Here is a 20,091-nt window from a genome sequence, read left to right as displayed (position 1 = left end):
TGGTGCCTCTCTCAAAAGCAGGATCCAGCAGAACTCTTCTGCAGGCTGTCATTTCCTCAGCCAGCCTTTAAAGGTTTCTTAAATAATACGGGATATTTTGTTAAAGCAACTTTGCTTTTGAAGCTAGCTGGCTATTTACTTTTTAAATTTGACTATTTGCTCCAAGTAAGGCCTTTTAAATAAAGATGACATCAGGTTTAGAATATTGTACGTACAGTTTCATACAGTTGGGAAATTAAAAGGTTCGATTTAAAAGGAAATTAAAGGGGAAAACAATTTTAAGGCATTCAGATCTGTGAGCCACCAGATCAGCTTCAGTGTAAACACTAGACAGGTTTTACACTTGAAGTGGTTCAGTCAGTGGGATTGTGAGCTCTGTGTAAAGGGAATCCTGGGTTATTTTGTTTTACGCTTACTGTACCCACAGTGAATCCTGGACATTTATAATCTGACGTTTCGTCACCTTCTTATGGGTTTTTAGGCTGTCGACAGCCATGACTGAGAATAAGGCATGCGATCAGATAAAATAACAGCTAGGCTTGTGCTTTCACGGTAGTGAGGGAAAGTGGACAGGTCTGCACTTCTGTGCCCAAGCAGATATTATCTTTTACATCTTTTTTTGGGCCGCCTTGAATTTGCCGCATAGTTGACCAGGTGTTTGCTGATCTACAACTTCCAGAAATGTTATCAGGTATTTCCTCCTTGCTTATCGTATGCACTTCTGTGATCATCTGTCTTGCCACCTGATTCTACCAAGCTTGCTTATTATTTCTATCTATCTTTCTTTCTTTCTATCTATCTATCTATCTATCTATCTATCTATCTATCTATCTATCTATCTATCTATCTATCTATCTATCTATCTATCTATCTATTTCATTTTATCTTGTTTTTTTTTTCACGTGATCTAATGTATGCACTGTTTCATTTCTAATTGGTTGTCTGTTGTTAGCCCTAACATCATTTCACACTGTACGTGTTTGACACCGCAATGCAAAAGTTGTGCTAACCCTGTTTCAGAGCCGGCTTTCTATGCCTCGGCTAAAAAACAGCGCTAACCCCACTACTCGGTTACAAATGTGAAGCGTTCCTCTGCCCCAGAGTTAACCATTACGATAACCAAGGGTTAAGTGAAGTGCAAGTAGTCCTTAGATGTCTCTGGAAGCCATACCTTGCTAAAACTTTTTTTCTCACTTGGGTTAGACAGCCATCACCACCACCAACAGAAGCAGCATCAAAACACCCGTCACTCCAAACTCTCCCAGCTGCAGTGAGATCTGGTGATGGAGAAGGCCATAGGGTTTGACCTGCAGCATTTTCCTACTTGTTAAAGCATTGGCTCAGCACTCGTGCCCTGAGCATGGAGGCGGAGTCCTCCTGAAAGAGAGCACTCAGGATGACGATTGAAATGGTTCATCACAGGGTAAAGGTGATCAGTCACAAGAGCTATTATTGATTTGCAGTGACTCCTCTGGCAGAAGGAAAAAATGAGCCCAAACCACGGAGGCAAAAGAAAACCTCACATTATAAGAGACCAGCTCTTCCCCCTGTATAGAAGATAATATCCAAGCTGTCAGAGCAATTTCAAACTTGAACCCTATACAGCAGGCACGGGGCAAGCAATAAAATCATTACAGGGAATCTGAACGTTCTTACTGTAGCTTTGACATTTTGTAAACCAGCCATGTATCTGCTTAGATGCTCAAAAACTGGAGAACAGGAACATTTGAGCTCAGGGAAATGTTCATGAATAAGATTTGAAACTAGCAAGAAGGAATGAGTTGTAGAGAGAAATCTTAAAATAAAACAAACAAAAAAAAAAAAAAAAACAATACTGCAACACTGCCAGTGGTTTATATATATATATATATATATATATATATATATATATATATATATATATATATATATATATATATATATATATATATATATATATTATCTCTCTTGGTTTTGAAGAGCATCAGTTGCAGTGATAAAGCCTCGTCAGCCATTTTCCCCCAAATGCCCTTTCTTATTCTTGTGTTCAGCATTCTGGGAGCGACTGTTTTAGACAGTGACCTTTAGAAACCTTTTCTCCGGGCTCCCTTTATCAGCGTCTGAGCCCTATTTGCAGCATTTTCATGCACGGTCTTTATTTTATTTTATTTTTTATATTTTAAGCACGGTCATGGAATGATCCAATTATATAAGAGAATAATAATAGCTTGGATGTAATCTCTACTTTTGTTCTATTTATTTAACATTGTACTCATTTTCTTTGATTTCGTCATTTTATTTAGTTATAGTTTTAACGTGAGGGATAAATATCTACACTAATCCCGTTACTACCCCAGCGCTCATTTATAGCAATTCGGCAAGTTGTACTCGGTTTGTAGTTGTGTATGTCGTAGAGCGTCAGCAAAAAAAAAGTGAGTTGCTGTTACATTAATAAACGACGCAAAGATCGACGCAAAGAGCACAGCTTGGCATGATGCTAAGGATGTGTCTCAATCAGCTCGCTTCGCTGTGCATCGGGGCACCGATGACTCGATACACTGAGACACAGCTACACACTCGAGTCACCTGAAATGGTCTTCCAACAGTCTTGAAGGAGTTCCCAGAGATGCTTAGCACTTGTTGGCCCTTTTGCCTTCACTCTGCGGTCCAGCTCACCCCAAACCATCTCGATTGGGTTCAGGTCCGGTGACTGTGGAGGCCAGGTCATCTGGCACAGCACCCTATCACTCTCCTTCATGGTCAAATAGTCCTTACACAGCCTGGAGGTGTGTTTGGGGTCATTATCCTGTTGAAAAGGTGGTGTGTCCAAACTTTTGGTCTGTACTGTATATATATATATGTGTGTGAAATAAAGCTACAACTCGTGAACTTAAGTAAGCATTTTTGACACAAGTCATCAGTACAAGCTACTTACATTTGTAGATTCGAGGCAATAGACGTCAGAAAATTTGAACATTTTTGAGCAACAATCTCGTGTGAGATGATTTTGCGATCGACAAAGCTCCACTCCGTGATCAGTCCCCTGACTACTGATCTAAGTTGATTAAGACAAAGCGCTCACACTGGAGTCTCCAATCATAATAACAGTCTCCTCTCAGTAAACGTCAATGTCATCAGTTCCACGCGTTTTTACTCCTCTTCCATGGGCAAGTCATTACTTTCAAAAGGATAATGGTAGAATAGAATATACACCAACCAAATCTTATCCCTAAGAACCATGAGGTCCACAGCCCATGTCATTCTTTCTCTGGTTTTATTATTACAGATAGTACTGGTGAGCTTGAGCAGGTTAGCTTTGCGAGTTAGGTTTAGTTCAGTTATATAATGTGTAATGGTCATGGAGATATTTTGTTGTTACTCGACGGCATTGTTCAACTTCTGAGTAGCACAAATGTAGCTCTTTTGGGAATTAGACAAAATATAATTGTACCGAATGTCTGCCTTTGTTTGTTAGTGGAAACAAAGCTAATTACAGTTCTGATGTTTGAAGAAAGCTAATTCTGTTTCCCAAACGAGGTGAAACAAGTGACTTCAGTTTATCTTGTAAAGTCCACGTTGAGCTTTCAGTTCCCTCGTACATGCAACCTGCTGAGTTTGAAAGCATGAAGATTTCATGCACCTTGGCAGTGAGAGGATTTTGTAACAGTCCTAATTAGGTGCCAGAAAAATGGCTTCACAGCTCGAAAGGCTCTTTTAATGTCCCGTGGTACAGTCGACTTCTTCAGCGCTAACAAGCTTGTTCTCTCTTTCTTTCTTTCTCTCTCTTGCTTGTCTCTATTTTGCCTCTTTTTTTTACCTATTGAGTAGCAGAGAGGATTCAGCAGGTGATTTATTGTTAGTAGCTTACACTGACAGATTGTTGTCAATTACCAGAGAAAGCCTGAGCTTTTACGATCCCGCGGCTGTCCTCGGGCGCACTTTATTCCCAGCATCATCTTGGTTTTTATGCTCGTTTTGTAGTAGCTAACCTGCCTTCATATTGTAACACAATCACGATGGATCATTTTTGTTATTTGTCCTGTTTGTACTGATCAGGTTATACCTTGGTGACAAGTTTGAGTTGCGGAAATGGAAATCATGTGCACCGGGAAGTTCTCAATTTTTCTTCTAGGCAGGGATTCTTCAGGTAGATGGTTTTTTTTTTTTTTTGGTGAATTGGCCTGGATTTTGTTAATAAAACCCGTCGTGAATTAACGCTTGAGGATGGCCAAGTTAAAAAGGCATTATTCATATAAAGGATCCACTTTTGTAGTCAAAAGAAGTAGTTCTGCAAGCAGCTTTCACTGTCATGCTTCATGTGATGTGCTAATGAGATTTTCCTTGCCCAGATCTATTTGGGAATTGTTAGACGTCGTGAGCTTCCTTACAGGGCCTTGATGTGATTGTGTGTGGTAAACTGATCATCATGGCTCTTAGATTTGTTCATGTTCTGTAGTTAAATTAAATGCCAGGTCATTATATATAGTGTTGATCAGGGGGGTAAGGGCGCGGGTTTGCTGGTGAGCTTTATCTCTTCCTTATTTCTTTAAATAATTATTCCATACAGTAACGCTTCACAAGCATTAACATGAAACCGACTGCATCAGTTTAATAACCGAAACACTGTTCTTTGGTTAAGTAGCAAAAGCTACTGAATAAATTAAACAACCAAGCAAGTCTACTTTAAAAGGCCATGTGCTTGCTGACTCACTCAGTCCCACTTTTGGACAAGGAGGCTGAAATTCCATACCCTTAGCTAGCAAGCAGTGAGCGATACCTTGGACAGTCTGTTAAATACTCGTCTGCTGCTGGTGTGAATCCTTGCTTTAGATATTTCTGAAGTCAAATTGTTCGTGTCAAATAAAATGTGTTTGGGAATAAAAGGATGTGGCAGGAATATGTTTGTGGCTACATACTGTACTGCCTGTGTTTCTCAAACAATTGCATTACTTTTACATGATCAATCGATCAGTTACGTCGTTATTGTTGTTATTATTATAGCCGAGGGTTGACCAAAGTGCTTTAGGCAACTGAGCATAATAAATAAACGCACACGAATGAGCTTTAAGTCAAGTTATCTCGATCGTTAGGTTATTTTCTTGTTCTACGTTACTTTTCAGTGCACGTAACGCTAGCTAGCAAGCAGTGAATATTTGTCAACAAGTAACCGACTTCCACTTTACTTACCGATAACCACTGAGAGAAAGACGTAGGTTAGCTAAAGTTAACTAAACTGTTGTTTCATAAGGGTGTGTCTCCATGCATGAAATATTATAGGAACTAACATCAGAAATAAAGGGGAAGTGAGGTCGTACTGTGGTATGAATGCATTTCTAGCTACATACATACTACATACTATTTATCTCATTATGTTTACATGAATTTAATCACAGGGCATCAGCTAAAACTCAAGGACTTCTAACAAGCCAGATGTATCCATTAATCTTTACATAAACAACTGCTTCTTACTTGTTGAAATGCTGATGTCATCTGACTAGTCTTTTACTTTTACAAGTATTACTCCATGATCCACTACTAATACTGTTACTTCAGTGGGATACTTTGATGCCATTTTTCATCGGGGGGGTTCAAGCCCCAGCACGGCCACGCTGCCACTGTTGGGCTCTTGAGCAAGGCCCTTAACCCTCACTGCTCCACTACTGTATCATGGCTGACCTTGTTCTCTGACCCCAACCTCCAAAAGTTTGGATATGCAGATAAGGAATTTCACTGTGCTGTAATGTATATGTGACAAAATAAAGGTGTGAAATAAGTGTCACTGGCTGACCTTAGTAGCCCTTTACTGACCTAACGGGCAATTAATTATCGATGCCGTAGTTTGCACTGTGACCAAGTAGGCGTGCGGACTCAGTGTATGAAGTCAGAGTCACAGTACAATCCATGGCACCAATATTTAACTGCCCTTTTACTGTTCTACATAAGGGGCATTTGTGTGCATGTAATTCACGGCACCTTGCAGTCCTTTTTGATGACCACACCCACCGATATGGCTCTGTGTTCATGTCAGCCTCCGTTACACTATTACACACATCCCACTATTACAGATACTGTTTAGACATAGAGAGGTTTTATCATGCTTCTTGTTTTGTGGAAAATTGTACTGTATTGCTTGAGCTGTAGTGTATATATATACATACATACATACACACAACCATGTAGCAGTTGACGTACGTGACACAGTGCTTTTTTGCTCCCATTTTAAATAGCGCACACGACTGTCGTGTTCAGAATAAAGCTTTGGTCATACTGTTTTAGTTGTCGCTAGCATGCGTGTTAGAGATGCAGCGAGCCGGCAGCAGTCTGAGGTGTGATGTTCAGGTGTCAAGTCGTGCAGAGAGCCCAGCACCGCTTCAGTACGTCACGCTAATTTCCCGCCTTTACTCTGTCCCACAATCCCTCAGCAGCATCACGCCAACAACAGCACGGGCCTGACCAAGAGCGAAGCCGAGAAGAAAGAGTCTGACAAGTCCAGGGACCGCTCCAAAGAGAGGGAAAAGAAGGAGGAGAGGAAGGACCGCAAACGAGTGAGTACACCTCTGCTCTTGGCCTTGGTTTATAAAATGACAGCAGTGGATGGAGCGAAAGTGGGACCATACATGCGATAAAATTGTGTGTCATTGTGGTCCTTCAGGCTTCAAACAAGCCTTATTCTATAATGTGAAGTTTGCTTGGTGTAAACAGAAGATATTGAGCTCCTGGTGTGTGAGAGCGCATGTGGCAAGGAGGGGGCCTCAGTGTTATTTGCAGTTCTGTCTTCATTTTTGTGTTTTATTTCTCTCTCTCTCTCTCTCTCTCTCTCTCTCTCTCTCTCTCTCTCTCTCTCTCTCTCTCTCTCTCTCTCTCTTGCTCATTCTTTTCTCTTTTTTACCCCAGGACTACTCCAACAGCGACCGTGAGATGAGCCAGGAAGCCAAACGCCGCAAAGACGAGAACGGAACAAGTGAGTCGCAACCGCTTCCATTTGTTAGCAAGCCAGAAGACTCTTTCTGAGGCAGAGGCAATCAGTGCACTTGTGTGTCTGTTATCTTCTTCACCCCGGCTGTTGCCTATTCCTCACAGGCTCCTCAAAGCACAGTAAGAGCGCCAGTCCGCCTGATTCGCCCCGCTCCAATGACAAGGACAACAGCAAACGCTCCAAATCCACCAGCAAAGACAAGAGCGACCTAGCCAAATCCGACAAGCCCTCCGGAGGCAAAAAGGTAATTTCTTTTGCACTTGATTGAAAGAGATACAGGGAAGCAATACGATTTCAACACCTCTTCCTCGACATCCACTTAGAAGTGTGGGGCATGTGGGGCACTTGCAGCACAATGGGAGCGTAATGAGTGCAGCAATCAGACGTTTCTGCCTTTAAGCAGGAAGAAGAATGCGGCTGAACCTTTTTTTCAAACTATTTAGTCATGTTTAGTCGGAGCTGTCACGTTTAGATGGAGTAGTTAGCAGCTTTAACCTAGTTTGCGGTAGCTGTTAGATTTTGAAATAAGCATTGTATTGCTTCTGCTTGTAGTTACAACCAGCTTTCCCAGTTTTACTGTTTTAAAAAGGATATTGCATCAGACAACAATACTGTCTGCTTTTGCTCTTCTCGTATGCAGTCACGTTGACTCGATCCCTCGGGCCTTCAAGGCTCGTCGAACAAATTTCACTTGAGCCGATAAGAGCGGCTCCATTTCTTTAAGTTTGGCGAAGTTAAATGAACAGGATTTATCGCTCTGTGAGCAGGAGTGGAGAGTCGTGTGCAGGTGTAATTGTTTGAATAAACATTACACATTTCCTGCTCTTATACACACAATTACTCATACTTTAGTTTATTTGAGTTAAGCTCAGGTTGGAGTGTTAAAGTCAGGAGTTGATCTGTTTTAGTAATATTACTAGTTACAAAAAAAAAACAAAAAAGCAGATCTGTAGTAAAAGAGTAAAGACAAAGGACCTAAAACTGAAATCTGTCTCAACTGGAACATGAAATGCTCCCTGCATTTATTTAAAAAATAAATAAATAATAAAAGCTTAGCTCAACGCACATCATATCTTACCCCACGTTTATTATCGAACAACATATAGAAAGGTTATATATAAATATTATATAGATTGTATATGAACACAAAAATCCTTTCTTAAGCTTTATCTATTAAAGTTAGTAGTCAGATGCTGAAGTTGGGTTGGGCAAGTTTTCTCTTACAAACATCACAATAATTGAATTAATTGCTTGGAGAGAAGGAAAGGCGTAATATTAGCAGTCGGGAGCTGTGGCAATCACAGAAACTCAGCTGGATGGTGGAATTTTTTTTAACTGAATTAAAGCACTGTAAACAACAAAATCCAACATGAGATTTTATTGAATCTTGGACATCAGTTGTCTAATGTTCACATGGCTCACGTTTTCTCTGTCGGTACTGAAATGTAGGTCTGCTTTCATTTTTATACATTTTATATCATTTTATACAACTGAGCAATTAAGGGGTTAAGGGCCTTGCTCAGGGGCCCAGCATTAGCAGCCTGGTGGACCTGGGTTTCGAACTCACAACCTTCGGATTAGCAGCCCAACACCTTAACCACTAAGCTACAGAAAGTCAGTGTGTATGAGGTGGGTGAAGTGGGAGGGGCTTCCAGGAAGTGTGTTAAAATATTTAAAACGTTCAGTACGCCTCCTCAGCCCTTTCTGGATTTCAGTGTTATTTCTGTGTTTTTCAGTGTTGACTCACGATCTTTGTACAATTTATCATTCAAACATCCGTAAAAAAAATCACACTTTGATTATTTTGCGCACATTCCCAAAGTTTAAACATCGTTTCATTCCGGTTGATAAATCTTTATGCTCTAATTTTGCTCATTGTTTTTTTGTTTTGTTTTTTTTCCCCCTTTTTTATTTTTTTTTTTCATTTTTTTAAAGTGTCATAAGCCAGTAAATGTTGTATGTTCCTTTCAGGTACACAATGGAGATGTGTTGCATTGTGTTCATTTGCAAAAGAACTTGTACTTCTTTGAAAGCACTCTCATGTCGCCTCATTTGTTTGCTGTTTTTGTTTCTTGCTTTATTAAAGGAATCCAGGCACGACAAAGAGAAATCTGAAAAAAAGCGAGACAGTACCGGCGCAAAAGAAGACAAGAAACAATATCCTTTGATGTAGACACATTAGTAAGAGGTAGAGCTGCATGTGCTTTGGTTTATGTTGTTTTGTTTTTTCTGTAAACAAATGTTCTCCTTTCATTAATTCCATGAATCCTTTTCAGCCCAAACATAGCATGAGCCTCTTGTCTCTGTAGATCCTGCTGCATTGTTTTTAATGTGTGCACATTGTTTCTCTGTACAGTAAGTTTTGTGTTGCCGCCGACACGTTCCTTTGGCGTCCCTCACAATCACGACTTTGTCCTTAACGTTTCTCACCCATAAATCATCTGAAAAGCACAGATAATGTAACCTGACCTAGACAAGGTAAGACATGAGCAGAGCATGTGGACTGTATCTGCATGCTCCAACCTTTTCTAGCCTTTTCACTTGAGATGGGTTTATGGAAGCCATGTTTGAGTTCTGTCCTAAAAAAGAAATTCAAATCCCTATGTAATTGTGTGCTGGATATCAGCAAAGCTGTGACTATGTTCTGCTCCACAAGCAACAAGTTCAGTTTTCAGACTTCACAAGAGGAGACGTACGTGTTGCCAAGCAACACTTCAATTGTTTCCAATCCACAGACTCGCTTATATCAGTATTTTCACCTTTCTGCTCTGCTATTATTGTCTGACAGCCAGTAATCATTTCCATCTAATCTTGTTACTTTTATAAGCGAGTCCACGTTATACATATAGTTCGTTCTCTCTCTCTATTATATATCTATCTCTAACTATCTGTCGAAGTTTTTAGCTGAAGACAAGCACATGTATATAATAAGCAAATGCTGCCTATTTGTGTAAAATCATTGAACATTATAGCTGTGACGAGATGGATTGTAAATGGATTGTACTAGGTCATGGGATCCCATAAATAGAAGAAACAAAGACTAACTACACCAAAGGTTTGTTGACTCCTGACCATCACACCCATATGTGGTCCTTGCCCAGATGATTGCCACAGAGTTAGCAGCACGTGCTGTTCCAGCATGACAACGCTCCCGTGCATAAAGCACAGGATTGCAGAAGATCTCCAGTGGCCTGCAATGAGAACACCTTTGGGATGAAGTGGATCATCGTCCTGACCTCATTAAAGCAAATCAACATAACCAAAATTTAGTGAAAGCCTATAAGGAGAGTGGAGATTAAAATCTGAAATGGGATGTTAAAAAAAACCCAAAACATTAGGTCAGAGTTGGCAGTAAAGTGTTTAACACACTTCCCAATTATTCACTTGCTAACAGGTAAAATCAAACACATTGGGATTTTCACTGGCTGTACACTTTGTGATGATAAAGAGCTCACCAACTTTAAACATGGCACCGCTATAAGATGTCTCTTTAGCCACAAGTCAGTTTGTGAGAAGTTTGCTCTGGTCCACTGTAAAGGCTATTATTGTGAAATGAAGCATCCAGGAGCATCAGCAGCTCATCCACAACACATTAGACCAAGCAAACAGAGCAGGGCCATCGGGTGCTGAAACACATAACCGCCGATCCTCTGTTGCATCGCTCACTACGGAGTTCCAAACTGCCTCTGGAAGCAACATCGGCGCACACACCGTGGCTCAGGAGCTTGATGAAATGGGTTTCCTTGGCCGACAGATGCATAAACACAGTCAGCCACTATGCACAATGCCATGCTTTGGCTGGAATGGTTTAAAGCACACCAACACTGGACTCCGGAGCAGTGGCGCGTTTCGTGATTTACCATCCATGAAGCTAGGCTTAGGCAGATGTCAGTAGATCACTATGTAATGGAATGGAACGCATAGTTCCATTCCAAGGAATTCTGGTTTGTTTATTAGGGTTTGGTAGTCTCCTTGTTTCCACTGAAGGGTTATGTTAGTTATGGAGAAGGCCTTTTTTCCTGTTCCAGGATCATAAAGACATGATTTGATGAGTTTACAGTGAGGTATTCCGGTGTCCTGCATAGAGTCCTGAACACCTTTACGATGAATTGAAACCTCACTTGCTCTTCAGGCTTTCTCGTCTCGTCCAACATCAGTTTCTGTTCACACGAATGCTATTTTGACTGAATGGGCTCAAATTTTCAGACACCCACCCCCACCCCAAAACTGGGAAACCAGCCGTGTATGAATTCCCATGGATTTGAAACGGGATGTTTAACAAGCTCGTATAGATTTGATGGTCAGGAGTATCCTAACTAGGGATGTACCGATACCACTTTTTCTCTTCCGATCTGATTCCGATACCAGAGTTTGGCAGTATCGGCTGATTCGATCCGATATCTGTGTTCTTTTGTACCTTTAAAACTAAAGAATGTATACAACTCGTTTAGTTAAGATTTTTTTGTTTCTGGCAAAGAAATACAAAAATGCCCATTACTGTATGAAAAATAAAAACACAAGAAACCTTAAACGTATTAATGCAGTAGCAAGCAATACATTTAACAGTTATTGGTATAACAATCTAAACCACATATACTGCAATTATTAAAGTAAATTATTTTCTGAAGAAAAGGCAATATTTTAAAGTGAATCTTAAATTAGAACTCTTGAAACACAATGCAAAATGTATTAAATAGTAAACCCTGCACCCAAATGAGCGACATGTTTAACGCGCTGAGGTAAATGGAGACGGCGCCTGCTAAACTTGCCTGTCTGTCACAGGGGGTTGTGCAACATATTTCCTATAAAGTTTATTATATTTATTTACATTAATGTAATTTAATATATGTGTGTTTTTCTTATAAGTTCAAGCAATATTTAGTTAATTGACTATTCAACCACCACGAGCATGGGCGTTGGAAGTAAATAAAAAGTGGGCGTGTCCTGTCCCACACCATATAATGGTTCCGACGCCCATGGATTTGAGGAAGCAGGAGCGTGGTCAGTGTTGTAGGTAAAACGCGGAATGGATTTTAATTTATTAGGGCATTCCTTAAGCGGAATGGATTCGACTGGCAGCGCTCTGAAAAGTGCGATACCCATGACCACGGGTATCGGATTTGGAACGGTCACGCACCCGATCCACTCAAAATGCTTGGATCGGCGGTACATCCCTAATCCTAACACACAAGTCATTTTGTTTTATTTAACTTTAATTTATTGTTAAACTTACCCTTCAGGTTACCGTTAGCAGACACATTCGGTCATCAACCCATCAACTCTGGTTTTGTCTTTACATATTACTGCTTTAACATGTAACATCAGTTCAAAACATTGGGGTGATGCTATAGGAGAATTTCAGCAATTAAATAACATCTGTGTTTTTGTCCTCTGGAACTACAGCAGTTTTTCAACCATTACATTAGTTTTATCACAGAAACAAATAGATGTCATGGGTTTGGTTTGTAGTTAAATAGAACTGTGAGGAAAGTTAGTTTCTGTCATCCCTCTCTCATCATTCTCTCCTCAGCTTTTCTTTATTCTGTGAATGGTCTGAGCAATCTGACCATTTACTTTGCTACACATGAGGATTTCACATGCTTTCCAGTCCAATCACTACAGCTGCTCCATCACTTTATGACAATGTAACACCCCTCACCCCCCCAAAAATGTAAAATCTCTTTTTCTTCTTCTTCTTCTCCAGAATTCTCTGCTGTGAGCTTCGATGAGTTTCGAGCCCCATCCACCTTTCAGCCATGTCAGCATCTACGTTCTCTCTTTCTTCTCACTGTCTGAGCTGAGGATTTGTTCCCGCCCTTGTATTTTTGGCTTGCCTAGTAATTTCCTAGAAATGTCGTAGCTTGTATTTTAACCTGCCATTTTTTTATTGTAACATTTTCAGTACCACGCTGAAAGTTCGTTTCTGTAAAATTTTAGCACAATGTGCTGCTGTATTTCACAAACGGAATCGGGGTCAGAATTGTGTTGCTTCTCAATCGAATTGCATTTTTATAACTAGTCAAAAGTTTTTGGGTTTTTTTTTTTTTTTTTTGAGCAAATTATATTTCTCAGCCTCAGTTTATTTTCCAGTTTATTTATTTTTCTCTTCCTTTTAATCTGTATGCGGTATTTAGATGTAGGTGTTTAAAGCAGTATGAACAGTCTATTTGTATATTATGTATACATAAATAAAATGGATACTTGTAATACATCATTTCCTCAACTTTTATTTGGTTAAGTCACCTAAACTCCTCATTGTGTGTTTGCTCACATTTTTAAAGAAGGATTTCTATAGAAAGAACCGCAAGCTCAATTTCTTCCTGAATAAATGGACTACATTTAAAAAAAAAGTGTTGATCTCTTTGAGAACTGCTTTTGAAGTTTTTAAAATGCCCTCACGTCGACCAGTGTATGCTTTTTTTTTTTTTTTCTAAATAAAGATTTTTTTTTTATTAAACAGTGTGCACAAAATGTGTTTTTCTGTGGAACCTGCCCTTCTCAGATCTGTACAGAAAGCTGTTAGGGCTTTGTTTACTCTCAGCATAAAACTCTTCCTTTATTTGCTGTGAAGTGAAGGGGTGAGATTATTACGTACAGGAATATCGTAGGCTTTGGATCTTTTTTTTTTTTTAAACCATCAGGAGGATATGTGAGGAATTAAAAAGGATGTTCTGTTATTTAGGAAACGAATCCATCAGATATGTAATCGTGTGACGTGGAATTGTCTGGTTTTCAATAACCCTACATCCCATAATTCTATTCCTTACATTAACATAGCAACGATTTGCCTGCGATGACTTTTTATTCGTTATGTTAATCCATTTCTAGTTTAATCTCTCTACTCTTTAAATTCCTGTTATCACTCATAGCAGCAGTAAACGTGCGTTCCATCACTAGCTACTTTTTATTTGATAATTACAGCTTAAACTCAAGTTGTTCGAAAGCTCGGTCTCTGGAGACTCCTTCCAAATCTGGGAAAGGAAAAATTTCATGGAGATCAGCCACGTCAACAGTACAGTAATCAGTGTACATGGAGCATTTGCTCTACAGCTTTTACTACAGAAACAGGAACTTATTAGAATGAAAGCATGGCTTCAGATCCTGTGAGCTCCTGAATTATCACCTTCTGACCAATCATAATTGAGAATAAAACAGCACTGTGCTATTATTTATATCTAGTAACTTTTAGTTAAATCTGATCTAGTGTTTATTGTTTTTTTTACAACACTAAAATGTATAAAGTCGCCCAAAAAAATCTCGACATGACTTGCTGCCGTATTAAGGTCCGAGTACACGGCTATGATTTCTTGAAAATATATAAAAAGCATTTTCTCAGCCAGTAAAAATTACAGATAAGCCGAATGACAGATAAGCCGAATGTTGAAACTCGCCAATGTTAAGGTCCCTGACGTTCCTGGAGCTCCGCCCCTTCCTCCCATTCTCACCTGATTAGAAATCTCTCATCTCTCTATTTTCTTGCTTGAAACATCACTTTCCATCAAGGTACACGGTGAATGTTTTGAGAAGCGAAAATGGATGGAAATGGATTTCAAATAGATTAGAAATGTAGGTTTGTCATACTGTATAAGACATGCACTGAGTTACTCTCACTAGCATGTTAGGACTAAATGATCAGAAAGTAATTAGAAAAGTTACCACTGAGGCAGAAGTGTAAAATCCTGTATATTAACCTGACTACTGAGTTTCAACTTAGACACTTAAGAGATCTTAACCACTGCTACAGTACTTGGGCCTAAAAACCAGTGATTGTAACCCACTTTGCATACGGCTTTCTGCGTCCGTACTAGTTTTACATTCGTTACCGTCTGCTCCTTTAATCCTATCATGTGCGGCGGTTTATCATAAGTTATGATTTGCCCCTGACATGTTTCATATAACGTGCTGCAATTGATTCAGCTTCTATTTGGAGAAAATGTGCCACTTTAGATTTATCCTTTGGTCATTCTCGTGCCTGATGGAAAAAAAATCACACCGTTCAATGCTACGATGATAAAGTACCTTGTCTTTTATTGCCAGATTGTGGTGATGACTCTTGTGCCGTTTAAGGAATAAATTTATAAAATAAGTCACACATATCGACGCGGTTCATCCGTCTCCAGTTAGGAAGTCTGACATTTAAGTGACATGATGACAGTCGCACTGCGCTTATCTCCTCGCTCCTGTACTGAAGCGTAAACAGCATAAATCTATACAGTCACAAACAAAGCTGTGGTCCTGGTGGTGCCTCTAGTCAGAGTAGACACTGTTGTAGCGCTTTGTTTTGCTCAGTTTCATGTAGAAATCCTCCAGTTTCCAACTATAGCAAATTGCTGCAAGTCAGATATAATGTCGTGGTCTAATATCTGAGCTGTTTTACATGAAAGATTTTCTAAGGATATTTAGAATAGAATAGATTGGAGCTTTTATTCAAATGGAAAATAAACAATTTGAATTTTTCTTCTAGTCTGCTTTGATTACAGCACCATATTTGCGGTACAGTGGATATGAAGCTGTGGTACTGGACAAAATGGAAACAAAAAAAACAAGGTTTTGAGACTGCGGTTGGAAATGACCGAGTCAACAGATCTGTTTTTAGCTTTTGCAAGGGGTGTGATGTGAGCTGGAGAGGCAGGTGCAGGATAGATCTTTTTTGTTTTTAAATGAAGACATTTTGCATGTTCTCATGTTCGGTGAGTTATAAACATGTGCAATGCCTTCTGGATAGACTCTGCTCTGGATGCACCATGACCCTGAGCAGGATAAAACAGTTAACTTAGATCAGGGCTATTCAAATAGTTAGTCAGTGCATGAAAAGCATCCCAGATGAGGGGCCCGAGTGACATGGCAACGACAAAATAGGAGCCCCTATGTTGTATTTTTGCACCATAAGACAGAAGTATTTTCTTTCCTACATTTAAACATGCTGATGTTGTATTTCGAAAACCACATTGCAACATCAGTGCATTATAAGATGCCCCAGTAGGCTTTTTATATATAGGTGTATATATATATACCTTCAAATGGATAAATTAGAGAGCCATATCACTCATTAAAAAAAGCTGACGTCAAAAGGTTCACAATATGGAAAATATCGTGGTATTTTTTTTTTGTCAAAAGTCATTATTTTAGTAATTATAAAGTTTTTTTTGTGTGTGAAAAAAAAAAACATTAAGGAACAAATGAACAGAAGAAACGATACTCATCTCTTCTCATCCTGTCAGTCATCACGTCTCACAGTAGAGGCTGCTCGCACCACTGGCCTAGCGTCACGTGACCCCTGCTCTGTGCTGAATGGAACGGTGCGTCACTTCATATCTGTAGAGTCCGTTGTCCGAATGATCTAAATTTATTTTAGATGTGTCTTTTTCAAACTAGGCTACATAATAGGGCCGGAACAAATGACCTTGCAGGCAGAATCCGGTCTGCGGGCCACCGATTTAATAACCTGGCTTTAAATAAAGAAATTTTTTGGAAGAATACAGAGAAATTAGCAAATATTATGAACTACTGTAAATACCTCATTGATGAATACTTTTCCATGAACCCAGTTAGAAAGCTGACTGCTCCATCGCACATAATCATTCTTATTAAAACTCATCTGAAATATAAGATGATTTTCTTTCACAAAGAAATGTGATAATTGACACCCCTTAAGAGAATGTTAAATACTTTAGTCTTTAGCACATTTAAAACTGTTTGCTCTGTTTGAATCTGAAATCTCTCTCATTGCCTTTAAACAGCTTGAGTCTCATTACGACTTTAAAGATAGACACATAAATGACATATTAAAGATAGACACATAAATGAAGGAAGGAGAGAAAAAAAACAGCTAAGAACATTTCAAAAGGATGGTGGAGGATGGTGAAGTTGACAGTCTGGTGTAGTCCAGTGAACAAAACCTGTTTCTCCTCAGTTTACTGAACAGATGTATCTTCTACAGGGAGCTCAGTGTTGAATAATGCATTGGTTTTGACGGTCGTACATGTTGTGGAAGTCAGTTCCAGGTTATTCAGTGCCCTCTGCTGAGAGATGAGTGCTAACTAACACTTCCTGCTCGTGTGAGAAAAGGTGAGACGTAGACGTGGGTCATAATTCTGTCACGCTCATGGGTGAGTTTTCATATAAAATGGAGGTTTGAAGATATCAGTTGTATCACATTTTCATTTCTGGTATGAAAACTGTGCTTGTATGTCTTTGTGTGTATGACTGGATGGTAAAGGTAGTTTCTGTAGTACATTTTTGTTCATATTTGTTCATTTTCAGTACCCTTGAAATAATAATCTGGTATATTACAGGAAACTACAGGCCTTCCTGAATGGAAATATGATTCTCTCGCACACACTGTATTTTAAAGTATCTCGTATTACCTAAAAGGGTTTTTTTTTTTTGCCAGGTTTCTTGAGTGGCAAATTCTAAAAACTGTTGCCTTATCGTCCCTCTGCTGCCACAGCCGTCTGTGGTCAGGAGCCAAGGGAACAAAATTGGCTGTGTTCTCTTGGTGGGAGGGATGGCATTCTCCTCTGAGTGTGTTATGCTGCCCTGTGATACAACGTGATCAGCAGTTCAAAAAGATGCGTCTGCTTGGCTTCGTGTGACAATAAAAAAAAAAAAAAAATTGTTTCCTTTCCGACTGTAGACTTTCGGACAGCTGGTATCAGATTACAAGCTGAACTAAATACTGTACTGTAGCTATGATCAGTGTGTGACATTCACTGTATAAGAAAAGCACAAACAGTTAGCAAGGTTTTAGATATCTACAGGAAGCTCCTTAAATATCATGATCCTTTTAGAAAGACAGCCTATACGGTTCTTTGTCATGTCGGGGTCAAAATATATAATTTTACCCAAACTATTCTTTTTGGTTGGTTGCCAGAATTTTAACCACAGCCACATCTGATAAGGTTTTCCCCAGATCTCCACATATAGATTTTGTTTCCAAATTAGCAAAGGTTTGATGTCGGTCATTATCTGATGATGCAATCAATTCTCTTGCCGTGGTCATCCCAGGCACAGATGCTGATGTGACTCTTGCCCCCAGACTGATGAGCAAGCTGCATGATTTTCTTGCAGGTGAGAACCCTGATCTTTTGAGGAAATGATTCTCATCTCCATGGCGACCAGTCTTCTGGTCTCTGCAGCTGAAAAATGAGTTCAGAGCATGATGCTGCCACCACCATGTTTCACTGTAGGGAAGATATTAGCCAGTAGATAACAGCAGTACCTGTATTTCTTTTGTCTGATTTATTTTATTTCTTGGTGTTATCGTTCCATCAATGTTTTTTCATGCCTGCCATATGCCTCTTACTCCATCTAGCTACTCGGTCTGATTTATATGATATTTCGACAATGTTTGTCCTTCAGCTTTTCTATCTCAGTAGACCTCTAAAGCTGTTAGTGTGGCAATTGACTTTTTGCTCACCTCTTTTACCAAGACCCTATTAGCCTGGTAACTGAGCTTCTTAGCACTAGGAAGAGTCCCTGGTGGTTACAAAATATCTTTTTTTTTTTTTTTTCATTCCAAAATAATGAAGCCCAGTGTTTTCCTGGGAATGTATAATGCTATAGCAATGGTTGTTATACTCCTAATCAGATCTATTTCTCGACACAGATTGATTGCGTTTCTCATGAGAATTCATTGTCTTGGTCTTTGGCCTGATATGCACTGTGAATTATGGGAGCTTATACACTTAGGTGTATGCCTTTCTAAATCATGTCCAATCAGTTAAATTTACCACAGATGGATTCCGGTCATGTTCTAGAGACATTTCAGGGTAATTAAAGCAAACAGGATGCACCTGAGCTGGAGCTGGTGTGATTTAGCCTGAATACTAAGTGTCTGATGGCTTATTTTAGTGCTAGCTTTCAGGATTAGCTTTTTTGATAAATATACAAACACTTCTTAAAATCTTGTTTTTTGCTTTGTCATAATATCGGGTATAGATATGATGAAGTGAAATGAAATCTATAATACACTCAAGGCTCCGTAGATGGATCTGTGGTGTACATTTCTGGAGATTTCGATTGGACTGTAGGTGTTTTATTAAGCTGAAATGTAACCACACCTTTCATCATTTTGTTTAAATGTTAAAAAGTTTTAAGCAAATGACTATATATAATAATTTATTCCACAGCGGTGTAGAATGCTTGATTTTGATTGGTCAGAAGATAGTAGATCACATTATTGTTCCTATAGTAACCAGTTACACAGGATCCTGTATGGTGGGTGCACCACATAAACAGAATAAAAACATGTATGTGGTGATATAGTGACATGTTATGGATAAGTTCATCATAAGTATAACTCCTCCATTTACATTAAATATTACTGGGAAACAGATAACAAATACAATACTGTAATAGTTGGCCTCAGTCTTTGACCGTCACATTTGATAGATCAAAACTTCACCAGTACTCATGGTTTAACTCAAAAATGTCCTTCCTTATAACGTCATCTACTAGTGGAGCGCTTGAACAGAGAGTGGCTTTGGAAATTTCAGGTAAAAAAAAGATAATGAAGCTGTTAGACAATTCTCAGTGAATCCTAAAGAATTACTGTTCAAGTTCAGTACTGATTACAGTAGCTGTGTTTCTGTTTATCCACAACGAAACCAGATCAAAATCCCAGTCAACTCCAGACCACATAACAACATGTCTTGTACGAAGCCGTAACAGAAGGTCTTCAGAAACTGTTAATAAAAATGATTCTACAGTCATGGAGTTTGTCAGTATCAGTTCAGCCAGAAAATCATGAAAGATGAAGCACACAAAGCTACAGCAGTCTATTCAACAGCGGTTTAAAGTATTACTGACTGAGACAAAGGATGGAGTTAGTCAACTTCATTCAAAGAAAATTATGATTGCCGTCGTGGTTCATTTGAGAAATGAAAATACGCTAATAGACGATTAAGAATGGAAGGAGTTATGATACTTGTTATTGGAGAATGCTGCTGACAGGGCAGTACAGATCAGGAAAAACATGAGCATAGCTTTTAACTTTTTTTTTTTCTTTTCATCCATTTACAAAAGCCACCAAAATGATCTCAATAATTATCAGGTGTCAGTTATCAAATGACCATTAGATCTGCTAATATATAAGAAGGTAGTGACGCTGACATTTTAACTCGCATGCAAATCAT

General features: G+C 39.2%; 1 protein-coding gene across 4 annotated transcripts in view; it reads left to right on the top strand.

The window, feature by feature from the left end:
* Positions 1–13,164, top strand: part of thoc2 (THO complex 2) — a 71,465-nt gene extending 58,301 nt beyond the window's left edge. Inside the window, exons 34-39 of one of the 4 annotated variants that reach the window (XR_007138233.1) lie at positions 6,402–6,524; positions 6,874–6,940; positions 7,060–7,199; positions 9,042–9,143; positions 9,312–9,433; positions 12,660–13,164. Coding sequence is in view for 3 of the 4 variants with exons in the window: in XM_027154749.2 (XP_027010550.2) it covers positions 6,402–6,524; positions 6,874–6,940; positions 7,060–7,199; positions 9,042–9,112; positions 9,386–9,413 (429 nt within the window). In the remaining variant the exon portion in view is untranslated. The remainder of the gene's footprint in view (positions 1–6,401; positions 6,525–6,873; positions 6,941–7,059; positions 7,200–9,041; positions 9,144–9,311; positions 9,434–12,659) is intronic. The other 3 variants (XM_047802040.1, XM_027154749.2, XM_047802041.1) reach the window with 3 other exon arrangements.
* Positions 13,165–20,091: the final 6,927 nt, after the last annotated feature.

The sequence above is a fragment of the Tachysurus fulvidraco genome, chromosome 17 (assembly GCF_022655615.1).
Source record: "Tachysurus fulvidraco isolate hzauxx_2018 chromosome 17, HZAU_PFXX_2.0, whole genome shotgun sequence".
In the NCBI taxonomy this organism is placed as follows: domain Eukaryota; kingdom Metazoa; phylum Chordata; class Actinopteri; order Siluriformes; family Bagridae; genus Tachysurus; species Tachysurus fulvidraco.
This window is presented reverse-complemented; position numbering and strand designations above follow the sequence as displayed.